Below are 26,737 nucleotides of genomic sequence, written 5' to 3'. Positions count from 1 at the left end.
CAATCAGTTCCAGATTTAAAACAGCCTCCCCACACTCACACACCCCCCCTTTCCACTGCTGGGTGGTCACGGACTTATGGCTGTTACTAGTGGTTTTCTTTAGAGTCATTCCAGGCTTCTATTTTCACTCACTTAAAAATGGGAAGAAACAGAGGTATTGACTTAATTTTCTACACGCTCTGTACGAGGTTTCAAAATCTGTCCCCAAGGAAGCAGGCTCCTGAAATGGTGGCGGTGTGTTCCTAATCAGTGGAGCAGTGGGAGTCTGGAAGGGGCTTGCAGTCAGGAGAACTTGGGATAAAAGAACCCCAAAACCCTATTAGCCCTCAGGGTGGAACTTGCTATAGAGGGCAGTATATGACACACAGGCTGTGATGGGCCGAGGCTGGGCTCCCAGGCATTAGCGAGTGATGCAGCCGAGTGATAGAGCAAAACACTTCACAGAATCACAGAATGATGGGCGTTGGAAGGGACCTTCGGAGATCATCTAGTCCAACCCCCCCCTACCTAAGCAGGGTCACCTAGACCAGGCTGGACGGGAATGCGTCCAGGCAGGTTTTGAATATCTCTGGGGAAGGAGACTCCACCACCTCTCTGGGCAGCCTGTTGCAGTGCTCTGACACCCTCAAAGTAAAGACGTTTTTCCTCAGGTTCATGCCAAGCACCCAATATTGGCCCTGTACAAATTTCTGGGGCTTTACTTGTTACTAGCACGAGTCTGGCCCCACAAGCAGGTGGATGTTAGGTGCGCTTTTGGAGAACATCTTTCAGGTCAGGGTAATCCAAAAGGAAGCCATGTGCGCGCTCCACGCTGTGAACATCAGCAATGTAAATGGAAAAAACTGATAGATGTGCTTCAAAAGTATCCTCCTCATCCAGGCTGAAGTGATAGTAGAGCCACGGACAAAAACTCTCCTCCCATCTTACGGTCAGTAGTAAAACTGAACTATTTCAATAAAACAGACGCTGAGGATCTGCTGTTCAGACCTCTGTTCCCGTGCCAGCCCTCATCTGCAGTGTGTCCACAATCAGACCCTGTATGATACAAAACTACTTAATATTGTATCCAATACCCAAAAGAATATCAGCATCAGGGTTTTTGTGTAAAATTAAAAAAAAAAAAAATCTGCAGAGGAATATTTGGATAATATTACATGGGCTGGTGTAACATAACTAAATAATCAATTTACACAGTTATTTAATTATTCTTCTGTTCCCATTCAGTTATTAAACGAACACTTTAAAAGCTATTATATTTCTTCTCATTTTAACTTACATATTTCTTACCTTTCCCTTCTTCCTTGTGCTATAACTCTGGCGGCCACATGGCCTGTTTCATTTTCCCATTCTCAACTGCAGCTTGGTCTGACCTCTCCTACCTAGAGAGGCAAAAGCTCAGCTTTTTATCCCACCCATCCAGGTGTGTTGATTTGGCAAGTCCCAGCTTGACGTTCTACATGTATGCAGTGCAAGGTCTAAATACCCTGCCTTGCAGAGCATCAAAAGAAGCACCTATCCGCAAGGCAACAAGGAGCTAATCCACATCTCCTCCATGGAAAAGACCAAAAGGTCAAAAGAAAATGTCCTGAGAGCCAGGCTTGGCTGCAGGCAAACCTGTTAAAGCCTTCTGCACAATCGTCCTCTCTGGACACAGGGCTTCCCATACCCTGGGTTTCAGGTTAGCTTTCCTAATGCTAAAATATGTATTTTTAATGAGCTTTAGCAAGCTTTCTCTGCAAATAATCTTTCTGACGTTCTAGAATAAGTAGGGCAATAAATCAAAATGTAATGCAGGTTTCGTGTTTGGTCTTCTGGGATCTGTGAAGCTGTGGCAATGCAGTCGCTTAGTTAGAATTAACCAAATCGTCAGTTCGTTCACTAGCTTAATGGAAACCATTTTACATGCAGATTTGTAACTTGTTTTACTGTTGAACTGTAAGAGTGCTCACACTTGTGTACCACTTTTATACTTCATACAGCATGCTTCACTCTTCTGAATTAATAAGATGATTAAAACTGGTTGTTTCAATATAGCTGCTGAAGGCAACCACTATGATTTAGTTTTTAAATTGGATATGCTTAAGAGAAGGTGGTACGCATAAGCTCCTGTATAAAGGAATAAACATTTTCCCAACACTCGAGCAAATCTGCTTTGATCAGAGTTACTAATCAATTACTAGTATAAATGTTTACTGCTGTGTAGTGCCAATTTAACTGCTGTCTTTTGTGTAATGGTTATATCTATCGATACAGTAGCTTAGAAGAAGAGCCCAACCAAACTGTTATAATCCTTAAAGGTCTTTTGTGCAAGTGCAGCAGAAGGTAACGTCTGGAGGACCATCTTCCATAGGTGTACGTGGAGTTTTGGTAGGCCCATCCCATGCGCAGTTCATGGGTAAGTGCACACATGCAAACAAATTCAGACTTGAGGCTGCTGTGCAGATAAGGACCACACACCCAATGACCTTCACTCTCTATTTCATCCTTCACCCAGGAACCTTCCACTTTTTTTTTGGTGGGGGTAAACCACATTGACATTGTGTACTAAGACACAAACACAAGCAGGCAAAGTCACTGCTCTCCATGTAGGACAAGCAAACTGCCGATTACTAGGTCTAGGGAGATGTCTCTGTGGAAATTCCACCCTAGACTTACCCAGTTTCTTGTGCTTTGGTTTTCATTGGCATCTGCTGTTGGGAAACAGGAAACCCTGCCTGATGGACTCTCACCCACTCAGAGGAACTCTAACGCAATTATATTAAGTACATAGCAAGCACACATCACTTAGCAGATGTGCATTTAAATCCAGAGCTCTCTCACAAGCCATGTGAAAGTGCTTCACAGTGACACACAGCTTATGGACTTCTTTGCTTTAAATTTTCAATAGCGTTCTATTTAATGATTTCTGTAGTTTTATACGGCCCTTGAAAATTGCTTGTTTCTCCCTCTATCTGTAAATCAAATACAGTTCAATCAAAACGAAAACAAGATTTAAATCTCTTTATTGTGGGAAATAAAAATGTGCTGGTCTGTTTTGAAACCTAGAAAGAATGATATCTTTTCCCATTGGTTTAACAGGGCCAGGATTTTATGGGCAGTATTTCTGTTGCTCTACGGTCTGAGGGTGGGAATTGTGCTTCTGTGTGTCTTTGACGCAGCGCAAAATGCAGTGTATCTCTGATCTTATCTGAAACTATAAAGTGCTGTTATGCTAAACAACAATATAATGAATGATTTTTTAAAAAAATCAGCAAATGAAGCTCAACTGGTTCTTCTAGTTGAGCTATTAGATGCAATTAACGTTCATCTTGAATTTATCTTGAACTTATCCCCTTTTCTTTTCTGGAATAGTTTAAAAACTGAATTAAATGGCTTCAAAAGCCTCATTTCACAAATGTTTTAAAAAAATCCTTTTAAGATGTTTAACTATATGCTTAAAATATGTCTTAAAACACTCTTCTGGAAAGCGGTTTCTCTGAGCTCTGTTAACCATTTTCCTGAAAGTCCATTCACGTTTCTCCATCTTATTATTCATAAACCACATGATCTTGTTTCTGCTATCAATGGTCTAATTCCCCAATGGCTGAAACACGGCACATCCGCATAGCCCAGGGTTCCCAGAGAGGCAGCGGTTGCTGATGCAAGACTTTGAACATGTGAAAACGGAATGGGTTATTTGTTTTCCATTTTGATGTGCATCTATGAAAGTATGAACAAAATTGTGTGTATTTACCATACCATGAAATTAATCATAATTGATACAAAAATGTGATACCAATGCCTCTGAATGGTATTATGAAATGAATCTTCATCTGTGTAAAAATAAGTGATTCTAAAACTTATGAATGAACAACTCTTTTCCTACTGAGAGACATTGTTTTTCTTGATTTTATTGTTGCAAAACTTAAAACTACTTAGGCGGAAGTGTTTCATGGCACACGTCTAGCTAAGGCTAGCATTTTATTGAAAAGTTTTGGTTATGTCCATTTTGATATTGTGACCAAGAAGAACGTGCCTTGTCCACATTGGCAGCACCACCACGTTTTACAGGTGGCTCTGTTGGGAAGCTGCTTTGCTGAGGCATGGGCCGGAAACCTGATACCCCAAAGAACTGCATCGCTGTGAGAATTTGCCATAATGTGACCGCGTTACGAATTTCTGAAGTATTGAAGTTCACATGTGTTTGGGGTTTAAGGTCTGGCATTCAATGTTGCGGAAAATTAGGAGCTGCCCGCCAGGCTCTGCCTGTTCCACCTCCAGGGTGGCTGATGGTGTTGCATCCTCTTGCAGCTTTGGGTATGTGGCTGGCCAATGCACACACCATGCCGAGGAAGCACCGTCCAGCCTGGGGCTACAGCGTTTCCCTGTACTTGCACTTCTCGACCATCGAAAGCTGCTGCAATACCGAGAACAGTGTCATACCATCTGGCAAGGGAATTTTTTTTTCTTATGTATTAAAAATATGTATTTTAAGTAAATATGTGCAAAAAGTGTTTTTACAGAATGCCAAGCTTATGGTTAAAATGAAATAAATGCTTTACTAATATAGTCTAAAGACTGCTGGGCTGAAATTTTAAATTATGTTTTAAATAGTCCTGCTGTCTCCACATAATTTCATTGCATGGAACTTTGGATGTAATAATTACTTCTCAATTTGCTTGTAGCTGTTTTATAGCCATTTAATCTTTCAATATCTCCATTCTTAGCGTAGCTGTTTTAGAACTGTTTTCCCTATTCGATGTTTATTTTAATTAGGCAGAAGTCCAATCCCCTCTCCACCTTTAGTCTGCCAAAATAAGGAAGCCAATCTTTTTTAGCCTCCATACATACACCAGATTTCTCCACTCCCTTGGAGAGTAACTATTCTCTAAACCTATTCTAGTCTGAATTCATCTTTCCAGAAAACGGATTACTAGTATCCCAGGTTTTTCACTAGTATGTTACCAGGGCCTTGTATAACAGTATTAATGGTTTCCACAACCTCTCTTGAAAAAAAAAAAATTGTTCTTAGAATCACTGTGATTTATGAAATGATTAAAATTATGGCTTTCTGTGGCTGCAGCACCTTGATAGATGATTATCGTGCTGTGACAGACTTGTATACCCAGACTGCTCCATCTTCCTTTGTCATTTATAACCACTGCGTATTTACCTCACAGTAACACTGATTATTGGTAATCTGTACCAGCTTGGACTTGCACTTTGTACTTCCTTATCCCGTTTCTCCTGCCCCATTCGCATGGTAATCCACTTCTCCTTGTATGTTATCCCAGTCCTCCTCTCTATTAGCAGGGCCTCTTTGTGTTATGAGCAGATTACCTCAATGTGCTTCCAAATCATTAATGAAAATACTACGTAAAAACAGCGCCAAGAACAATCCAATCCTTGCACAACTTCACTGCGAGCTTCCCTCTGGACCAAACCTTCCCTTCACAGCAGCCCCAAAAGCTGATCTCCCTGACCCTGTGCCTCACCAACACTACAAAGTTCCACCTCTATTCCAGTTTAATTAATAATTTCCTGTGCGGCACTGTATCAAATACTTAACTGACCTCTAAATACTTTTTTATTTTTCTAGAGAATTTTTTTATCTTATCTAATGCAGCTTTTGAGTTACTCGGCCACAATACACCTTTTGTAAAGCCAAGAGTGTATTTGTCCCATCTACCATTTACTTCCCTCTGTGCATTATACTGCCTGAACTGATGAGGATCAAAGACATTTCTCTTTGAAGATCACTCTGATCTAATTTTGTTTGGAAAACTCTGTTGTTATTATTAATAGTAGCAAAGGTACCAATGGTATCATCTGTCCCTTCAGTGTGTCACGGGTTTAGACCTGGAAGTGCCAAAACTGAACGTCGTTTCCTGGCTCCAATGGCTCATCTTGTCTTTCTCTCTCTGAGCCTATTTCCAGCAGAGGACTTTCGCAGACAAGGTGAAGTCTGAAATCTGAGCTCAAACAGAATTGTCCCTGCTGTGGGATATGTGTGAGGTTTGTTATGTTTTGCAGACCAGAGAGAGAGCCACATTTTCTCTTACACGCTACCTTGGGCAGCAAGAGGTGCGGAGTCCAGGAGGAACGGTCTTTCTCAAACAGGTTTGCCATGAACGGAAAGTGAAGTTCCTGCATCCTTCAAATGACAGCACTCGCTTCCCTCAGTGGAGGCTAATGCTCAGTGCATGCCCATTTGCTTCAGAGGCAGCATCTGAGACTTGTAACATTCTTTTTACGGCTCGAAATCTAGGTGTCTCCTAATAGATTAAGGCAGGAAAGATCTTTTCTTACCCCTCCTCATAAACCTCCCCCCCCACCCCCAAGCCGAAAGACAGAAGATTACCTCTCAAATTTAAATGCTCTACTTCAACAAAATGGTCCTTAATAAAAAAAAATATTCTGTGAGGGTAAAAAAAAGTCAGCGGTGTTTGCTTGCTCCAAAGTCTGCCAGAACACAAGTTTAGTAATGTATTCTGAACTGGGTATGCTCTCCTGTACGCTGTCAGGAATAATCACCACCTGGGTGCCTGAACTGTCATTATTAAAATAATAGCGTGCTTAGTCATTAAAAAGCAAAATTAATCCAATTCCATTTCAAGTTCTGACAAACTCCCTGGACCAAAACACCCCTGTGTAGCTATGGTAAAAGGGCAAAAGCCAGCAGTCTCCTGGCACAGGAAAGCCAGGTGGGTTCGAGGTCACTGCTACCATTACAATGGAGCATGGGCTTTGAGGATTGACACTGTGACATTAGGAGTCAGACCATGCTCTGCACTACAAAAGACAGAAGAAAATAAAACACTCCCTAGAGAATACATCAGATTGGGCAGTCTTGTGAAGTATTGTCTCACATTAGGAAGCTGCCCACATTCAAGTAGTAAAAGAACTGATAGACACGAAGGGGATGGTAAGCACTGTAGTGCCTGGTGGTTTGTTCTGCGCTCAGCACCGGCGTGGGGGGAGAAAGAGCAGCACTTCTCTCCAACGTTGCACCCATTTCAGCTGTGCACTCACCTGTGTTTCTAAAGAAAAGTGTACGAACTCTGGACTTCCTAAGACTAAATCTCCTTTCAGTACATTACTTTTTACTAAGTCTTTGGACCACTGAGGTAAAAAATAGTAATATAATAAGCAAGCGCATAGAATCCCAATTCCCAGAGTCCTGTGATGGCACCTGAAGCTCAGCATTTTCTTGGCAAACAGCTGAAAAGTTCTTGCTCTCCTTGCTTTGGGAGAAGAAAGGAAAAAAGTGAAAACACGACCTGAGTGTTAAAGGTGCTGAGAAGCGTGCCTCGGTCAGCAAGCAGATGTCATGACAATTGGGAGACTCCAACATCCCGGCCCCCAGAGAAGAGGTGGATCCCCAGTGGAGAACAGCCTGTCTGGGAGTCATAGCGCTCCTGCGCTCTTCCAGTTGGTTTGCCTTCAGTGTATGGCTGATGGAAACCTCCGACGCCCTCAGCTTCTCCCTGGCGATGGAACCTCCAGTGCCCTCAGCTGCTTCTCCGCTCCACAGGCTGACCTGGACAGAGAGCGGCAGCATTTGCCTAAAGGTGCTCCTGCCACAGCACCGAAATGGGACGCTGCTCCTATACTTCCTTCTTCTTTGCTTTGCTCAGCAGTAAAACCGTTATTAGTATCAACACTGAAATCACATCAATGGGCACTGGAGATAGAGCTGGAGATAAAAAAGATGCATTCTAGCCCTTACTGCTGACAAGAGCAGGCTTCACTAAAGAGAAGATTCAGGTTTTTTTCCCTCCAGCCTTTCAGAGTTTTCTTTAAAACCTTTAAAAATGGGACTACACCCATTTCCCTCCTTTTAAATTAATAAAACAGGCTGAAAGGCTGCTAAAGGTGTCTCGTTCAGACCCCCAAGGGCAGCGCCATCCAGAAGGGTCAGCTGGGGCTTAGTGGGTTACTGTGGCCTCAGTACACACAGGCACAGCAAAAAAATCATTATTGTCACTAACGCATGGCTATTGAAAGTTTATTTCAAATGTTTCTGCTATTCTACAGGTCCTGTGTAGAAAGGATCTGTAGAAGAAACGTCTCGACAAAAGATGTGAAAAGAGGTGCCACAAGAGCCACTCCAAACGCTTTCCTCCATGGACCAGAAGGGGCAATTGTCATTCTTGAGGACACCTTCGCCCTCACTAGGGCTGGGGTCAGCAGTGGTCCCCGGTGCAGCGCTCGGTCCCGCTGCGCGAGTATTTCTGAGCAGTGCCGCTGCAGCTGGCACCGAGCCCTGGGCCGGCTACCCAGGGGTCAAGCCCCACGCCAGCCATGTGAGGCCAAACGCAGCCCCGTCCCTGCACGGTGGCGCGGAGCGTGAGTGCGCTCACTGGGTATGAAGTATGAAACGTTACAACCAGCAGACGTGCATACACGCACCGGCGTCTTCTGCTTTAGACTGTAATTAGCATGTGTAACCAAGCACAAGCAGCCCACTATTCAAATATTCAATCTCTGGAAAGCTAAGTTCAGATTTAGCAAGTAAATCAGGTAAGGCAGTAGGTTCACCTTCCAACAACAAAAGCTCCTTAAGCTGGAAGCTTAAAAATTGCTCTTATGGCCTTATTTGCCTAACTGTAAGTTCATACATTTTTATAATGTATTAATCAATCTGGATAATCCTGTCTCCAACCCCAGTGACGGCGTAACTGATGTAGATGTATCTGGAAAGATTTTAGCCTTACCTGGAGAAGTCTTCCCACCTACAATAATGCAATGAGCAGTAAGAAGGAGCGTGAACGCCAGTGCCTTCGAAGTCAGGCCAGTGGAGAAAAAAGGCCAGTTTGTGCAAAATATTAGCATGCATCCAGTCATTATTTATATCAAATTACAAAGTGTTTTAAAGCCTTCATCTTAGGCTCCTTAGATGAAGGATTCTTAGATTCCTAATCTATGGAGAACTCCTAATAGGCTTTTTAAACAAAGATCTTACTCTCAATGTTTTGCACAGCAATGCAAAAATAGTGCTAGGGTTAAGTATCATATCAACAAAATTGTGTTAAAAAGTGAAAACGTAATTCAGAATAAAAGGCCAAATGGAATTCCAATCCACCTCGAAACAACATGTGCAGAGAAAGGGGCTAACCTGAACAGGCAAATTATTCCCTGCAATTATTTGTTCAGGTCCATTAAATTCATACATATAACAATTGCCAATTACTATGCATATATGCTGCTCTATGCCAGTGATAAGACACCGCTGGTCATGCATTTTAAAACCATAATCAGGATCAAAATCTGAGATTCTTTTCTGTTCTTTGTTAAACTCACGTGTGCAACTTCATTACTTTCGAGAATACCGGGTTTACACACATTGACATGTGCTAATAGCTGTACTCTGCTGTTAAAACTCATTTCGTTGGGAAGCAGATTTGAAGGTACGTGTAAGCAAAAGTTATATAAGCATGTAAGTTATAGAGGAATTGTTACCGTACCATTCTTTATCTAACACACTTATCTTGATGTAAGTGAAAGCAAAAAAACTACACAACCGAGGCTGTCACTCCATTACAAAAACTGGAAGAGACTCACTGGTAAGGAGTAAATACATTTATTATAAACAGGCTCTTTAATTTTGTACCAGAACATGGAGAGCTTTGGAGGTTATATGGTTGGTTTACTGCTGTTTATACATCTATACATCCCAGTGTCCACAGTGTGAGCTGTAAAGCTAACAAGAGAATTTAATACTCATTTTTTTAATGACCACTATTTAAAATTCAGCTTTTACAGATTGTGTCTGATTATTTGGAAGGGCTGATAGTGAATGACTTGATGGAACCAAACAGGCAAAACCAAGCCCTTATCAATGATAGATCATTCTTTAAAAAAAAAAAAACGAAACCAGCTTGCGTTCTACTTTAGATTAGAAACCCAGAGAGCTAACACATGCTTTTAAAGTTTCTAAATCCCTAGCAAAATAAATAGATCAAATGAAAACAAAATGGATTTTCTGGAAGACATTTTCATTTTCTTCCTAAGTGGCACAAACTACATAACAAAAAAGCCACGCACACAAAAATTAAATGTAAATTCAACAGCTAGGACAGCTTACAAATCACTTCTGTAGCCCCGAAGCAGGATAAAAGGAAATAAATATACTTCATGGTTGGTAACCTATTAACTGACACCAACTGTTGCAGCTGCGAATAAAACAAATGCATGATAAGATTAGATATGTTGATTGCACCTGGCCATCTGTAAATTGCTGCCTACCATAAGAATCACATGCTTTCTACTAGTTACTGTGATAAATGCAGAGTAACTGCTGCGGGTGGGTTGTTGGTTTTTTTTCCTTCGGTAAGTTACAGAGGAAATAATAAGGAAAAACTTGTATGCAGCGGATTTGTTTTTCCAGTTTGTACAAAGTTTGCACTGGTGTTTTCCTGCTTTGAAAGAGAGGAGGAGTAAGTCGAAAAATGAGACACTGTCTCACCAGTGTGGACAGAAGAAGTCATCTAAACGGGTTTGCTCCAGGTGGAGAGAGAGAGAGGAAAAGCACTCTGTAATGAAATTGCCTTCAGGACTACAAAGGCCTCGCAAGACTTCCTATGGTTTAGAACAAAAATACAGTATGAATATAAGTTAACATACCAACAGCTACAGCAGTTACTTTTTTCCCCTCGGGGGAGTTGCCAACAGCTCCTCAGCAACAGCTCCCCTTATTTTTAGGCTAGAAAAAACACACAAAAAAAAGGTTTGTCGCACGTGCAACGTTCGGACCCTGCTTTGCCGACTCGTGAGTGGGTGTCGAATCGCTGGGAAGCAGAGGGTGGCTCTGGAGAGTGGTGTGGGGCTGTCACACAGACCAAGGCATGCAAAACTTCTGGTACACCCCACCCCCAAGAAGCATCAGCCACCCCTCCCCGGAGCTGCTGTCCCGTCCCCCACATCGCTGCTGGGTTTGGCATCTCCCCAGGGAGGGCGGCTGAGCCCCTCGTGGGGCAGCAAACATGTTTTCCACTGAGGGCTGGGAAGCCCCTGGCAAGCGTCTGCTCCTCTGTGGCAAGGCAGTGCTGGGAGCCGGTGGGCGACCGGCCGGCATTCCCGGGTGCAGGACAGCGGGGTACCACTCCCCAGACCAGCAGGAGGTTTTCCTGCTTTATCCTGGGAAAATGCAAGTGAGCGCTGCTGCCTGAGAGGCACCTGAAGGATCGCCAGCCCTGGGCAGACTTTCCAAATGGGCAACCAGACCGCATACTCGCAAGTCGATTCGAAGAATTTAAAAACCAGAACGGTAGATCAGGAACTCTCCGAATATGGTGGTTTGACTTTTTTTTTTAACTCCAGCTAGATACTATCCTGTACTGTATTAACTAAAGCTGAAAAACTGCTCTACCATCTTGCTGAAAACGTACCTGTGCTATAATTTATCCTCGTTACAAATGACAGTCAGCTATGTAAGTCTCTCATTTAAGTAATGGTGTATCACATGCGGCCAGTTTACGTATGCATGCAATATTACAGTCCTTATTAAACAACAGATTCCGCTGCTTCTGTCAGTGCGTGCTTAATATAGTGCTGTTGCCCTGCGTTCCAAAAGAAGAACAATTGCGGGCAAAAAAAGTTGCAAATACAATCAAATGTCTGAGTTGAAGGCTCACCATGGCTGAGTGATAGTTGGGTGTCAGATATCCTTTCATGGCTGGATTTGCTTAGAAATCTGTGAACGATCCAAAGCGCAGTCAGACACCACTTCTGCTCCCCTAGTTTGCAATAATTTTGGCATTAGATGTTGAGCTTTTCTGAGAAGCAGCTTCAAGCCTGTTTAACACCAGGATGTACAGCAGCAAGCATTTTGAAATCTCAGTTACTGAATATAGATGTGAAGTACATAAGATTACAAAATACATCAGCATATATCTATGTAAGAACAGCAGAGCTTCTTCCATTTATAGCAGTTAAGATGGTATTATATTTCTGGGATAAGAAAATGGAAAAACAAAAATAGACTACTTGGGAAAGTTTAAGTGATGGATGATTTTTATCTTCATCAGTAGGTGGGCAATCTATCTGCTCGCCTTCTCCATGTGATTCTGAAGATGAAATCCATAAACTACCCATAGGTGAGTTTTTGCAAGATTGGGCTGAATGTGAGTTATGTGCTGAGTGGCTGCCGTTTACATTTCCTTTCCCCGATCAAAAACAAATTAGTACAGAAGTTGCATTAGAGCAACGCTGAGGCTGAGGGCAGGGAAGCAAAAAGTTGAAGATGTGAAAAGCTGTGGTGAAGCTATGCAAAGGAGCCGAAAAGCCTGCTGGCGCCTGCCTTGCCGAGCCTTCACCCCAGGAGGGAGCTGGGAGCAGACAAGTGGTGGTGGCACAAGAGCTGAGGAGCAGGGCACACCTGCACCACGGCCCCTTCCCAGCTGCTGTATAAATACCTCGGAGGACTGGAGCCACCCTTGACTCACAGCTGATGGGTCACCTAAATCGAAGGCGAAAACCTAACAACACCTACTTTTGCTTCTGGTACCTAAGATGGCTCATTTACAGCCAGCTCAGGTATTTTTACACTACGCCACAGTCTGCAGTGTATGTCTATCCTAAAAAGCGAGTATCTCCAGTGTCTATTTCTATAGGAGCTTGATGTTCCTTTGCCTTTTTAGCTCTGTAGTCTAAATATTGATTTTTCCTGGTGGTCTCACTACTTGTGTCTGCCAATGATTTTTTTTTCCCTTTTATATATACAGGGAGAAAAGGTGATACGCAGAAGTCTCCAGTACAATGCTTGTGCATACGCACGTGCTGGCATCAGCAACATGCTGTGGTGCCTCAGAGATGTTTCGTGACAATCATACACCTCTGGAATGAGCATTACTTGCACACCAGCTGTAAGATACACAAGACACAGTGTTATATCCCGGTTATTTCCACCCCACGCAAAACATTTACCCTGGGAACCACATAACTTCCGCGCCACACCAGCAGAGGCACGAGGAGGTACTTTGTGTCCCAGGGGTGAGGGCAGGAGGAAAACCATAAGATCTGCATTGAGACAAAGCACGTGCCTCAAACCCCTGTGCTGGGGCACACGTGGACAGCTGCTGTTTATGCCAGCCCTGAGGTTCAAACAGTCGGCGCGTGGGTATGTTGCAGCAACCACCCACCCACCGGCACCGTTACCTTCCAGCTCCGAGTCACCACAAAGACCAGTTTCCAGGATGAGTGCAATGAAGGAGCAAGTCTCAGGCTCCGGGTGCCACAAAGTCAGAGCAAAGCTGGTCCAGATGCCAACTTTCTGTATTGCCTGGGAGATACCTGGGTTGTAAGGCTGTTTTAAAGCGTCTTATTTGGTACCTAATTGTGTAACTTATTAATAGTTCTGAGCAGACCATTAACTTGGGGAAGTCATCCTGCAGTCAGGCATTAAAATAAGGATTTTTTTTCTTGGAATGAAATGGGAGTAAGTATACACTAATTGGATGTGCATAGTCTTTCCTGAATACAGGGATATTTTCTGATATATCAACAAGAGTTACACCTCAAACTTCAAAGGCAGTCCCAATAAACCAAACTAAGGCTATTCAGCTGATAATCTTTCTGTGGAAGAGCTTTGATTAGCAGGAGTGCAATATTTTTCACATTTTTCAGCTACTATATTTATAATGTACAACATATACACTGTATACACTAGCACTCACTTATACAGTATTTGATATATCAGTGGTTTTATAAAGCAAAATTCAACAGTTCCGTTTTTTTAAATTCATTTCTAATACTTAGATAAGACACCGGACTTTGTGTACGGGTGAAACACAAGAGCTGAGGATTAAAATTTTGGAAAAATACATGGAAAATGCCTGATTCTTGTACTATGAAACAGCGTATAATATTCTAGCTTCCTGAGGTTGCATACAGACAATTTGTTATTTCTGATAGCAATTAATCAAACTGAAATACAGACTCTATAAAGCAATGCAAATTCAGACATTCTGCCTCACTTGAGCACACCTGCACATTGAGATTACTCATATATACGCTTCTTGAGTGTCACAGCTAGATCAGGACTACATAGGGTAGGGTAGAACTCTACCACCTTTTTCTGACCTTCTGTTCAAAAAGGTACAATTCTCAGAGAAAACAAGCTTTTGAGAATATATTTATTTTTGAAATAAATATTCATACTTAATATCAAACCAGTAACCTTATTCTGCACGAGCAGCATGAGCAAGGTAGGTGACAGAGACTGCTGAACAGCCCCTGACAAGTACAGAATGGTATCATTTGAGCAATCTATTCAGAAAAGAATTAAAAAGAAAAAATCTACTTACTAATTGTCACACCACCGCCATCATTAAGAACAATTATATGTAAAGAAACCAGGAAGAAAGCCAGAATTGTATTTGTCCTGAGCATAAAAGAAAAAAAAGCTAAGAAAATTACTTTTTTCTCTCATTCATTGTAGATTAAAACGTACTTTCTCTCTTTCCACCAGAACCTGCTGTTGCTTTTTCGACCCATGCGTCAGAAACACCAAGTCAGAAAAATTAAGTTAAGTAAAATTTGTTTGACGGAAAATAATCCGTTACATCTGAAGACTACAGGGCTGAATGAAGGGTATGAATTTTTGAGTACAAAGGCAAGTTTATGAGAAAAAATACTAAACGTTGTCTGAAGTTGAAATATCAGAAAATGATAGGCCACTCTTGAGACCAATCTTAATGGCATGACGTTGCTGGTTTTAGTCACAGTTATTTTCGTGCCTCAGGAAATCCTAAAATTAAGGACGTTTGAAATAATCACAGTTATTACCTCCGCCATTCCGTTCTGAACAGTAAACAGTGTTATTTGACGACAGGCTCTTCTGGAGTCTCTGCAGAAAGCCTCCAGAAGGCTCACACGCCAACCCCGCATCTGCCCCGGTGACAGTTTTCTGATGAGTCAAAAGCAGGGTGCTGCCCCAGAGTTTGTCTACCTCTGCCAGAACCACCTTAGATTGCATGGATAACCCCAACCGCCCGCATGTTGCCGAGGGAATTTTCTTTACTTAGGGTTGGATCCCGTGGGTAAGCATCCATGAATAACCCAGAGTTTACTAAAAAAAAAAGACAATGATCACAAATAAATCCTATGCAAGATTTTTTTTTATTTTAATTAGCTGGAATATGTCACTCAAGAAATGGTATTGCAAGAAACAAGTTAGAAATGCTGAGACTTAAATTTTAGAAGAACCCTGTTTCCTTATTACCTCATGCCTCCTTCCCAGGAGTAGTAGGTATACATAACATTTTGCTTAACACGAGAAGTCATTCACACACTGGATTAAATAACGTGCAACGTCCTGCTAAATCATCTTCAAAACCGACCCAAATGTAATTCAATGCACAGCGGTTTTGTAGCTCCATCTTATCAATGGTGCTAAAGTCTGGGTGACATCATGGTGTTGTGGAAGTGGGCGGCAACATTACTTCATTCTTGGTAGTCTGTGGGCTTCTGGCAAACTGTCTTCTCGCAGCTGTTTGCTTGTTCGTAGAGATGGCAGGAAAAGATGAGCGGGAACGTTACGAGAGCGGTAGCGAGGAGAAGGCAGGGGAAGGCGAGAGCAAGCAGGAAGGACGAGTACAGGTGGCTGGGAGGGAGCCTAAGGGACAGATCCAGAGTGGAGGAGCACGTTCAAAAAGTGTGATCGGTGGTCCGAAGGAGCGGGGCACTCCTTCCCTGGTCCTCCTGCAGGGAGAAGGGCTGAGCCTTGCCAGGGGGGCTGGCTGCAGGCACCCACCAGCCGCTGCTCCCCTCCACTGGTTCTCCTCTTGGGCTGCTCTTCCTGGGGTGGCCTTCACGGCAGCTGCAGCTCATGAATATGCAATCTGCTGCTACATATGCAGCAGACCGGTAATTCCTCTTCAACCTTGTGGCTACGCAGCTTTTCACTTTGCAGAAAAGGCTTGCCAAAACAGCTTTAAAAATGAAGTAAAAGCTTTTCTTATACAAAGCTTTTTTTCTTTTTTAAAAAAAAAAAGTTTACTAAATCGTACCGGATTGGATAGGGGTTGCAATTCTCCTTTTAAGCAAATGCAAACAATGTGTTTTCCAAGTTTCTTTTTCATTTTTTTTTTAACAGGGCTTTTTGAACTTGTGTTATTCTTAGAGAACAAGTTTAAACTTAAAAAGTCACCAAAGTGGATAAAGGAGAGAAGGTATTATCATATTTTCTTATTAAAAATCTCTGGAGAAGTGTTTCTGCCTTCCCAAACCAAACATTTCCATATAAGTGATTAATATCTGAATTAATATAAATGTGTATACGCAAATGGCTTCTTACCTGCTTGTTGGATTAAATAAGCTAGAAATGTCTTGGCGTTCTCATAACAAGAGCACTGGGGATCTATGTGAAGGCTTGCACTCAAGTAAAATGTAAGTGAACATACGTTTTTGAAAGAAACAATACCGTACAACTTTAGGCAACAGATTTTTCACTCCTAAGTAAATAATACCCTCTATAAAACACTTCCCAGTAATAAATGTTCTTCTCAACAAAGCTATCGGGGAGAGTTCAAAGTGTTTATGAATCACGCTGAATAAAGGTACGCTGTGAATCGGAGTCATGCAATTGTACAATGGAGTTTTCTTCTTGCAAACAGGACGGAGAAGGAGGGCCCGCTTTCATGTCTCAGTTTACACCTCTGATCCTTAAGCACGCTCTTCTTTGATCATGAAAATCCACTATCGTCATGTTATTTTGAAAGCCGGGACTTTTTTCCCCCTTCATGGCAAGTATCTCATTAACTTTTTTTTCCTTGGATCAAAACGGGCAACAGAAAGATGGTGGGGAAGGTGTTCTTCAGCAGCGTACCTCTGCTGTGGCCTGGTCCTTTGCAATTCAAGAAGGCTAAAATCACCCTGAGGCGCACATTTAAGATGCGGCACAGAATGTCAAGGCAAAAGATATGTGGATTTCGGTCGCAGGCAGAAATTGCTCAGAAGTAATAGGGGTTGGGGGTTTTTTTTAAGGAAAATAAGATGCCTCCTTTCCCCACCGTGTGGACGCCTGTCACAGGGTGACGGGGAGCAAGATGTCCCGGGAATCGCCTTAAATGAGCCGCAGCATTTCCTCGCGGGTGGCTCGCTGACCTGCTGATTGTCCCGCCCCGGAGGCGCCCGGGGGAGGGCCCTGCTCCTGCCCTGCAGGAGAACACGCCCCACGCGGGTTCGGTCCCGCGGGGGCGCCGAGGCCCGCCCTCGCCCCGCCGCGAAGACCTCGCTCCGCAGCGGGTTTTCCGCGGCGGGAGGGTGAGGTGGACGCGGAGAGCAGCACATCCCCTACAAGGGGGGGGGGGGGCGGGGTTGATCGTTGCGCGGGCTGGAAGCGTTTGGGGCCGCCCCGTGGCTACGGCGGAGGGAAGAGGGTTGTGCCCACCCGTGTTTTTTTTCGCCGTTCGTGGACAGGGCCGCGCTGCGCGGGCGCGGAGGCGCTGGGGGTGGGAGCCGCCCTGGGCAAGGGGCGGGTGGTTAGGGAGAGGGGGGTGCGCTTTGTGCGCGGCGCGGTGGGGGCGCCTGCTCAGGTAGCAGCGTGGAATTAACGCGCGTGTTAATTAACCCGCGCACCCCGGCGGAAGGGGTGAGGCGGCCGGTTCCCCGGTGGCTGGGCGAGCCGCGCAGGAAGCTGCCGGGGGTACGAGGCGGCCGGTGGAGCCGCGGGGGTTCCGCGCCCTGCGGGGAGGGGAGCGCTCCGTGCCGGCGGGGGCGGGCACGCCGCGACACGCTGGGCGGGAGGGCAGGTTCGCCTCCCGAAAGCTCAGCCGGAGCCGGCTCCGAAGCTTTTCTCACAGCCCACGAGAGCTGGGGGTGTGGAAAAAGATCAGCTGCAAGGGCTGCAGTTAAATAAGCCTGAGCGCTGGTAATCCTCAGTGTAAGAGCGAGAAGGCCGGGGGGGAATAAAAATCTGCTGCGATGCTAAATCTGCGTGTTCTTAAGACATTTTAAGCGGAGGGGACTGCGGTCTGACTGAACCCTTGAATCAGTGCCCGTGAGTGCCCAGCGCTGCTGCGGGTTCGTCCAGAAGAGTGGTCTCGGCACAAGCCCTGTGAAACACGTTCTCCCCTCCACCCCCCTACGCGGAAGGCGAACCGCAGGTTCCGCTTCTCCGCCGTAGGTGTGAGAATGGTGTTACTAATGACCGTGCCCTTAGTTTCCCCTGGTGAGGTGGACGGTCAGTCGCGAAGTGTTTCAGCGGCGTGCAGGTCAATGTGGCGGCGTTGCCGCTCTTTCGCATGGAAGCCTACTGAATTGCAGTTAGAAACTTGCAGCGCTGTGCTGCTCAGTAGAACCATGGGGAAATAATAATAATAATAATAATTAAATAAATAAATATCCCGGGTCCGATAGCTCGGCGTTTTCCCACGTCTGGCAGAAGAGGCTCAGCGCTGCCACCTCGCGTCCCTTCCCGCAGCCCCGGCCTCACAAAGCCTGCAGGAAATGGAATGAAGTTTTTTTCGAGGCTTTTTAAGTCGTAAAACGCGGAGAAATTTTGCCAGCGCTCTTAAAACTGCGTTTCGGATAGAAGCCGAATGCTCACGCTTTACACCTAGGTTTAAAAATCTGGGGAGCCGGAAGGCACTTTCACTCCCTTCAGCATTGGAGGATTAGGCGTGGAAGCAATTAACTTCAAGGAAACAGCCAAGAAATTGTAATAAAATGCTTTTATAGAGTTTCACATCATATTCTTACAAGTGCTTGATTAAGCACTTCTAAATTGCGCTTTTGTAAAGATTTCGTTCAGGAAATAATACTCTTCTGTCCACCCCACATAGACACTTTTTGAACCAAGATTAAATCGAGTGGTTGCTTTCACAAAGATAACACCAAACCCACCTGGAGATAATTTTTGTTCATGGCGGTCAAGACCGTGCACACCATAACACAACTGAGTGAAAAGCTTTTTTTCTCTAAAGCTTTTTCTTTCTGTCCCTCTGCCTGTCAGCTTAGTTTTTATTTGTTCTGCTTTAACCTGTGTGTAGAAACATGAGAATATCTCACTTGCCTTGTAGTTTTAACAAATTGATATTTATACTTAAAATATGTTAGTCGGGGGTTGAAATCCTTTTGGATACTGCGCAAACAGGTGAAGCAGCCAGAAGCTACTGACTGCTCCTGAAAAGCGGTTTTTCATACCGCTGCACGTAAATACCGGGAGTGTAAATAAGCCCAGTCCTTACTCCTGGCACCAAAACCACTGCGAGCCTCCATTTCTATAAGAACTGGTGGTATAGGGCAGACAGATTTGATGTCAGCCTTGTCGTTGCGGGGGGAAAAACATAGTGTGATTTACTACTCACAAAGTGTAAAGGTGAGAAGCTCCGCTGATGTCACTGGATGTCGTCAACCTAGCAGAAAGCAATATTTTATCCAATGCTTAGCAGAGGCTGAAAGAGGAAACAATGTATTATTTTTGCAACCAAAGAGATCATTTAAGTTGTATCTTTGTAAATGCTCTCCACAATGTAGCTGACCTGCCCAGGGAGGTATTAGGAATCCAGGATTTTTCTCAGGGCGTCACAACAGGCCAACGTGGGATCTTAATATTCAAAGCTTGTTCTCAAACCAGCTAGAAGCTCCGCTAAAGGACCCTACCATAAAATATTCCTGCAAAAATGTGTAACTTATTTTTAGACTGCTTTCTTAGACATTTCAGCTGTTTCCAACCATATTATTTTTTTTCTGATTTAAAAAGTGTTTTTAACTGGTGGTGTGTGGAACAAAAATTTTCACAGCTGTTTCGCCTAACAGCCTTTTTTGTCCCGGGTCTGATGAACGATGTGAGCGATATTTGGGGAGTAACGCTGCCCTTTTTTTTTTTTTTTTTAATAGCCTTTATCTGGGGGTTGGGGTTTGGGTTTTTTTTTGACGCCGCGGGGCCTCAAGGGCTGCTTCACGGCACACACGGCCGCTGCGCTGTTTCCCTTCGCTATGGATCGTTGCGGGGCGGAGGAAGGGGGAAAGGAGATGAAACATCAACCCCCGGCCCGCATCCGGCCCCCGAAGGCGGGGCGGGAGGGGGGGGGCTGTCTCTGCTCGGTGGGACGCGGGGTAGGGCGGGTACCGCCAGGGCAGCACCCCCGCACCGTGAGGCCGGTACCTGCCCGCCGGCCGAGCACCGCTTCTTTCCCCCCGTGGCCCCTCCCGCTCCCGGGGGACCCGGCGGGGCGGGGCCGTGCCGCCCCCCCAGCCGCACACATTTCCCCCGGGGTCGGTCGGGGCTGTGGCGTGCGGGAGCGGCCGGCGGGGAAGCGCGGGGTGAACGGGCGGTGAGGGCAGCGCCTCTCCCCCCCGCCCCCGACGCGGGGGTGGGGGGAGCGTGGGATGGGTGGCAGCGATTAATTAACGCCGCCGCCCGTACGGGGCTCGGCGCTCCGCGGGAGGTGCCGGCCGTGCCCGCCGTCCCACCCCCCGCCGCCGCCGCCGCTCCAACTCCCGGGCGGAGGGGGGCGTGACGGCGGCGCGGCGCGGCCGCTCCTGCGGGGGTGACGGGCCCTCCGTGACACTGCGGGGGGGGCCGCGAGGGTGCCCTCGGAGCCCCCCCGGGCGTGCGGCAGCGAAGAGCCCCCCCGTCCCTTTGTGCGGGCAGGTGTCCCCGCCCGCGGCCGCGCCACCCCCGCGGGCACCACGCGTCGGGGCGGGCCGGCTTAATTCCCCCATTCCCCTTTTTGTAAAAAATTATTTATATTATGGCTATTTTTTTTACCGATTTTCTAATCTTTCCCCGGCAGGGAGGAAAGGGGAGGGTGGGTGTTGGGGGGGGGGGGGGGCGCGGGCACGTGCGCGGCGGGGCGCGGGGCGGGGCGGGGCGCGCGAGGGCCCGCCCCCTCCTTGCCCCCTTTAAAAAAAAAAAATTAAAAAAAAAAAAAAAGAAGAAAAAAAGAAGGAGTTCGCCCCGCCGCCGGGGAATGAGGTCAGCGCGGGCGCTTCTCATTGCACGCGCCCATTATTACCGCGCGGCGGCGGCCGCCAATGGCCGGGCGGCGGGCGGGGCTTGGCGCGCGGAGGCGTTGGATACAGCCGGCGATTGGCCGCGGGGCGGGCTGCGAACGGATAAAGGGGCGCGCGGGGCGGGCGCGGGGGGTCCGCTCGCAGCTGCAGCCGGCGGAGCGCGGCGCGCGCGGGGCGGCGCGGCGCGCGGGGGTGCGCGGGGCATCGCCCGGCGGGCGCGCGGGTCGGCGGCGGGGGGCGGCGGCGGCTCCGCGGGCGCGGAGCACCGGCAGCACCGGCGGCGGAGGAGGAGGAGGAGGGAGGACGGTGCTGAGCGCCCGGCTCGCCGCTCTTCCTGCCGGGGACGTACACACTCGTTCATGCACGAGCGCTCTTCTTTTTTTTTCTTCGGCGATTTTTTCTAATTACTACTATTTTTACCTTTTTTCTTTTTTCTTTTTTTTTTTCCTGAGGGTTTTTTCTTTTCGCTCAGTAACCTCGCATCTACCAAAATCCTACCTGCACAAACTCGTGGCCGCCGACCCTGCCGCCACCGCCACCACGAGTCCTGGAGCCGGGGTTTAACCGGGGCTTCGGGGGCGCGCCGCCGCCGCCCCCCTCCCCCGCGGCGGGTGGCGCTGGCCGTGCCCAGCGCTTGAGAGACTTTCGGCGGCCGGCGCCCTGCTGCTCGCCTTGAAACGCCGGCGGGAAGCACTTGTGAACTGGACCAGCTGCTTCGGGGAGGGGGGGGACACCCGAGGTGGTGAGGAGAGAAAAAAAAAAAAGCAGACCGACACACCCCCCCTCCAAAACAAAAAAAAAAACCAAACAAAAAAAAAAGCCCAAAACACTCCAAGAGAAAACAAAAAAAGCAAACTTGGACGGGCGGCTCGCGGCGCTGCTTTTGCAGAAACTCTGTCTGACCGCGGGCGGCCCCGCCGCCGCTGCCGCCGTCGCCTCGAGGGGGAGAGGACCGCGCCGCCGGGGACCGGGCGCCGGTGTGGAAGTACAAGTGGTGCGGGGAGCGGGGGCGCGGCCGCGGGGGGCTGCGCGGCTGGCTGCGCCGCCCCGGTGCCGCTGTGAGAAGTTGCGCGCCCTGCCCCGCGCCGGAGCGGCGCTGAGCCCCGGCGAGCCCCCCGCCGCCGCCGCCGCCGCGATGGTGCAGCAGACCAACACGGCGGAGAACACGGAGGCGCTGCTGGCCGCCGAGACCTCCGACTCCGGGGCCGGCATCGAACTGGGCATCGCCTCCTCCCCCACGCCGGGCTCCACCGCCTCCACGGGGGGCAAGGCGGACGACCCGAGCTGGTGCAAGACGCCCAGCGGGCACATCAAGAGGCCCATGAACGCCTTCATGGTGTGGTCGCAGATCGAGCGGCGGAAGATCATGGAGCAGTCCCCCGACATGCACAACGCCGAGATCTCCAAGCGCCTGGGCAAGCGTTGGAAGCTGCTCAAGGACAGCGACAAGATCCCCTTCATCCGGGAGGCGGAGCGGCTGCGCCTCAAGCACATGGCGGACTACCCCGACTACAAGTACCGGCCCAGGAAGAAGGTGAAGTCGGGCAACAGCTCCGCCAAGCCCGGCGACAAGGCGGACAAGGGCGGCGGGGGCGGCGCCGGCGGGGGCAGCGCGGGCGGCGGTCCCGGCGGCCCGGCGGCCCCCGCCAAGCCCGCCCCGAAGAAGGGCGGCGGCGGCGGCGGCGGCTCCAAACCCTCCCCCGCGGGCGGCGGCGGCGCGGGCGCGGGCGGCAAGCCCCACGGCAAGGCGGCGGCGGCGGGCGGCAAGGCCGCCCCTTTCCCCGGCGAGCCGCCGGCCGCGCTGCTGCCGCCCGAGCACCAGGCGCTGTACAAGCCCCGGGGGGCGGCGGGCGCCCCCCCGGGCCCCGGCAAGCCGCTGGCCGAGAAGAAGCTGAAGCGGGTCTACGTCTTCGGCAGCGGGCAGGCGGCGGCCGCCTCCGCCTCCCCCGGCGGCGCCGTGCCTGGCAGCCCCACGCTGAGCAGCTCGGCGGAGGCCGGCGACCCCTTGAGCCTCTACGAGGAGGGGGGCGGCGGGGCGGGCCGGCCCGACGGGGACTGCGGCGGGGCCGCCTGCCCCTCGCCCTCCGGCTCCGGCTCGGGCTCGCCCTCGGATCACCGCAGCTACACCAGCCTGCGCGCCCCCTCCCCGGCCCCCTCGACGGCGCATTCCTCCTCCGCGTCCTCCCACTCCTCCTCCTCTTCCTCCTCCGGCTCCTCTTCGTCGGACGACGAGTTTGAGGACGACCTCTTGGACCTGAACCCCAGCCCCGGCTTTGAGAGCATGTCCCTGGGCAGCTTCAGCTCCTCGGTGCTCGACCGGGACCTGGATTTTAACTTCGAGCCCGGCTCGGGCTCGCACTTTGAGTTCCCGGACTACTGCACGCCGGAGGTAAGTGAGATGATCTCGGGGGACTGGCTGGAGTCCAGCATCTCCAACCTGGTCTTCACTTACTGAGGCGAGAGCCGGGCCCTGCTGGAGGAGACACGGACGCGCGTTGTCGGCAGGACTCGCCCGCCCCGCCGGGGCGGTTTTGTTTCTTTCTTTTTTCTTTTTTCTTTTTTTTTTTTTTAATAATTTTCTGGGAAGGGGCTGGTGAGACTGCTTCTTGTGCTCGGGGAGAGCGGCGGCGGGAGCGGGATCGTCCTCTCCTCGCAGAAGGGCCGTCAGTTCCCTTCCCCCTCCGGCTGGAGACGGACCCGCACACACCCCCTTCCGAGGGACGAGCCCGACGTTGCTTTTTCAGAGACTGGCGGGAGCGAAACGCCGGGTTTTTCCTTTTCCTTTTTTATTTCCTGAAAAGAGAGACAGAGGAAAGGGGGGACGGGGGGTGGGGGAACCACACACACCTCTGGGTTCTTTGTTATTGCCCACTTTATACGAATAAAGAGGAGGGGGAGCGATGCATTGTGCTGAGCGCACACTGGATGTCTTGAGCATTCGCGCTTTCCAGCGAAAGAGCGATCAGAACTGCTTGGAAAACAAAAAAAAAAAAGAGGAGAAAAGAAAAAAAATCCACCCTTGCAAGGTTCGCGTTTGGGGGGAGAAATCCTGTCCCGGTTTCTCATGCGGCGAGAGGAGGCGACGATGATGGGAGGAGGAGGAAGAGGAGGAGGAGGCGGATGGAGCTGGGTGCTGGACTGAGATCCTAGTTAAGCGGAGAAGAGCCAGACTTACGCTTGAGAGCCGTCTTGGAAATACGGTGGGGGGAAGATAATAATAAACTGAAACGGATTTGCACGTACAGATGAGGTGGCGGCAGCGCTTTTCTCAGTCACCTTATGTCATATGTAGAGAGAAAAATACGGCCGAAACTTCAAGAACACTGAAAACTTGTTTTGAAACAGAGACCGAATGGGAACAGTTTCTGTCATGATGTGGTACAGGGGAAATGGAGGGCGATGGCTTTTGCAAAAAAACCCGAAAATACAAAAAAAAAGTAGTTTTTTCTTCTTGCTCAGAATCGTGATGGTGTTGGATTATTTCACTGGTGGGGTTTAATATAGCATGTTATCCTGTCTATCTTTTTAAGATTTCTGTAAGACTGTTGAACAGTTTAAAAAAATAGTGTTAGGATAATATAAAAGCAGATAGATGGCGCTATGTTTGATTCCTACAAAAATATCACCAGCTTTTTTTCATTCTTAACTCTTTAAAGGATTCAAACGCAACTCAAATCTGTGCTGGACTTTAAAAAAGAAAATTCAGGACCAAATTTTTTCTCAGAGTATGTATGTGTTTGTTCCTTATAGCTGTAAATGAAAAGACTGTTTTTTCTCACCGATGCTCCATCCTCGTATTGTTTTTTTTTCCTTGTAAATGTAATCGGATGCCATTTTATAAGTGGACGTATTTATACTGGCCAAACATTTTTGACTTGTATTTCTTTGTCCTTTTTTGGTAGTTCTCGTTGTTACCCGCACCATTTTTATGTCTCCTTCACTGAAGGGCTAGAGTTTTAACTTTTAATTTTTTATATTTAAATGTAGACTTTTGACACTTTTAAAAACAAAAAGAGAAGAGAGATGAAAACGTTTGATTATTTTCTCAGTGTATTTTTGTAAAAAATATATAAAGGGGGTGTAAATCGGTGTAAATCGCTGTTTGGATTTCCTGATTTTAACAACAGGGCCGCTGGTTAGTATCTCACACGCGTGTGCGCGCTCACGCTCACTCACCCACTCTCACACACCCACGAATCAGCCCCTATTTTGTCCATGTTTACACTCCAATCTGCAGGCATCTTAAAGTGACAGCATCCCTCGCCGCCAGCGCCCGCTCCGCAGCCCCCCCCCCGCCTTTCTGGGGAGGGGGCGGGAGGGGGCCGGGGCAGCCGGAGGGGAAGGGGGAGACGGAGGCGTTATGTATACACTGTATGCTACCGTTTTGGGGAGAAACCTATCCCGAAATGAAGTAAAGCAACTGGTGCATTGACACAGAAGGGATCCTGTACCTTTAACTTGTAAACCACATCTTTTGCACTTTTTTTAGAAGCAAAAACGTGCCGTTTAAACCACTGGATCTATCTAAATGCCGGTTTGAGTTCGCGACACTATGTACTGCGTTTTTCATTCTTGTATTTGACTATTTAATCCTTTCTACTTGTCGCTAAATATAATTGTTTTAGTCTCTTATGGCATGATGATAGCATATGTATTCAGGTTTATAGCTGTTGTGTTTAAGATGAAGAAAGTGAAAACATCTTTGTACATTTAAGTCTGTATTATAATAAGCAAAAAAGAAGATTGTGTGTTTATGTATGTTAATATAACATGACAGGCACTAGGACGTCTGCCTAATGAGGTGGTTCCGTTAAGGGTTTAACTTTTTTTGTTCTTTTTGTTATTTTTTTGGTCATCCATCCTGTGCAATATGCTGTGTAGAATATTTTTTTTTTTTTTTGTCTAACGATCACCCACGACGCAACGTTGGGACAGAAGAGAGAAAAAAAAAAAAAAAGATCATGCCAGCTAACCATGTCAAGTTCACTGCCTGTCAGATTGTTGATATACCTTCTGTAAATAACCTCGCTTTTTTTTTTTTTTGGTTTGTTTGTTTGTTTGTTGTTTTTTTTTTTTTCTTCGGGAAGGAAATAAAATCAGCTGGAACTGAACCCTAACACCGGGCAGCTCTTGTCATCATTGCTACGCCTCCGGCATCCTCCGGGCGGGTTTTTCTCGGTGCCCGGAGCCCGGTCCGGTCCGGTCCTCGGCGGCAGCGGGGGCCTCCCGCTGGGAGGAGCCGGGGGAGGGCCGGCCGCCGCGCCGAACCGCGGCTGGGGAGCGACCGCGGCCGCCCGGAGCGAGCGATCCACCGGGCCCGGGCGGGAGTGGGGCCGCGCTGCCCCCCACCCCTTCGTCTCCCGCCCCCATCCAAAATAGTTTATCCGGGGTACCTTTAATGAAGTCTTTCTCATGCAAAGCGTTTGCCAACGCCCGGCCATCAGCGCCGTTAGCGGTGTGAATGGGCTGGGGGGCCAAGGGGGGTGTGCCATTGCACCCACCTCCCCGCTTGGCCGCTGGGGGGTAGGGGGTCGTCGCGGCCGGGGCCAAGGCCGGTGACCCACCACCCCCCCCACCCCCTTGGATTTCGACCTCGGCCTCCCGGTTCCCCCTCCTGCCCACGAAATATGCATCGTACCTTGAATAGTGTTTTGTAAACCGATTAAAGCGTCCCACTGACATAATGGTTTCACTTAGCTGTTAATTTACTGCTGGCTTTGAGCCATAAAGTCTTTTCCATGAAAAAGGAGCGGCAAACGAAAAGAGACTGTTGTACCGGCTGTTTCGCAAAGCCACC

General features: G+C 48.0%; 1 protein-coding gene across 1 annotated transcript; it reads left to right on the top strand.

Annotated features, from left to right (window-relative positions):
• Window positions 1-21,159: 21,159 nt before the first annotated feature.
• Window positions 21,160-26,046, top strand: SOX4 (SRY-box transcription factor 4). Its single transcript, XM_063325807.1, has one exon. It carries the CDS (start codon window positions 22,076-22,078, stop codon window positions 23,393-23,395), a length of 1,320 nt encoding a protein of 439 aa, XP_063181877.1. The 5' UTR covers window positions 21,160-22,075; the 3' UTR covers window positions 23,396-26,046.
• Window positions 26,047-26,737: the final 691 nt, after the last annotated feature.

Source organism: Chroicocephalus ridibundus, chromosome 2 (genome assembly GCF_963924245.1).
Source record: "Chroicocephalus ridibundus chromosome 2, bChrRid1.1, whole genome shotgun sequence".
NCBI classification, from domain to species: domain Eukaryota; kingdom Metazoa; phylum Chordata; class Aves; order Charadriiformes; family Laridae; genus Chroicocephalus; species Chroicocephalus ridibundus.
Note: the sequence above shows the minus strand (reverse complement) of the source record. Positions and strands in the feature narration are given on the sequence as shown.

What these genes read in the sequence shown, in the direction of transcription:
- SOX4 (XM_063325807.1), top strand. Translation starts at nt 22,076, where the DNA reads ATGGTGCAGCAGACCAACACGGCGGAGAACACGGAGGCGCTGCTGGCC.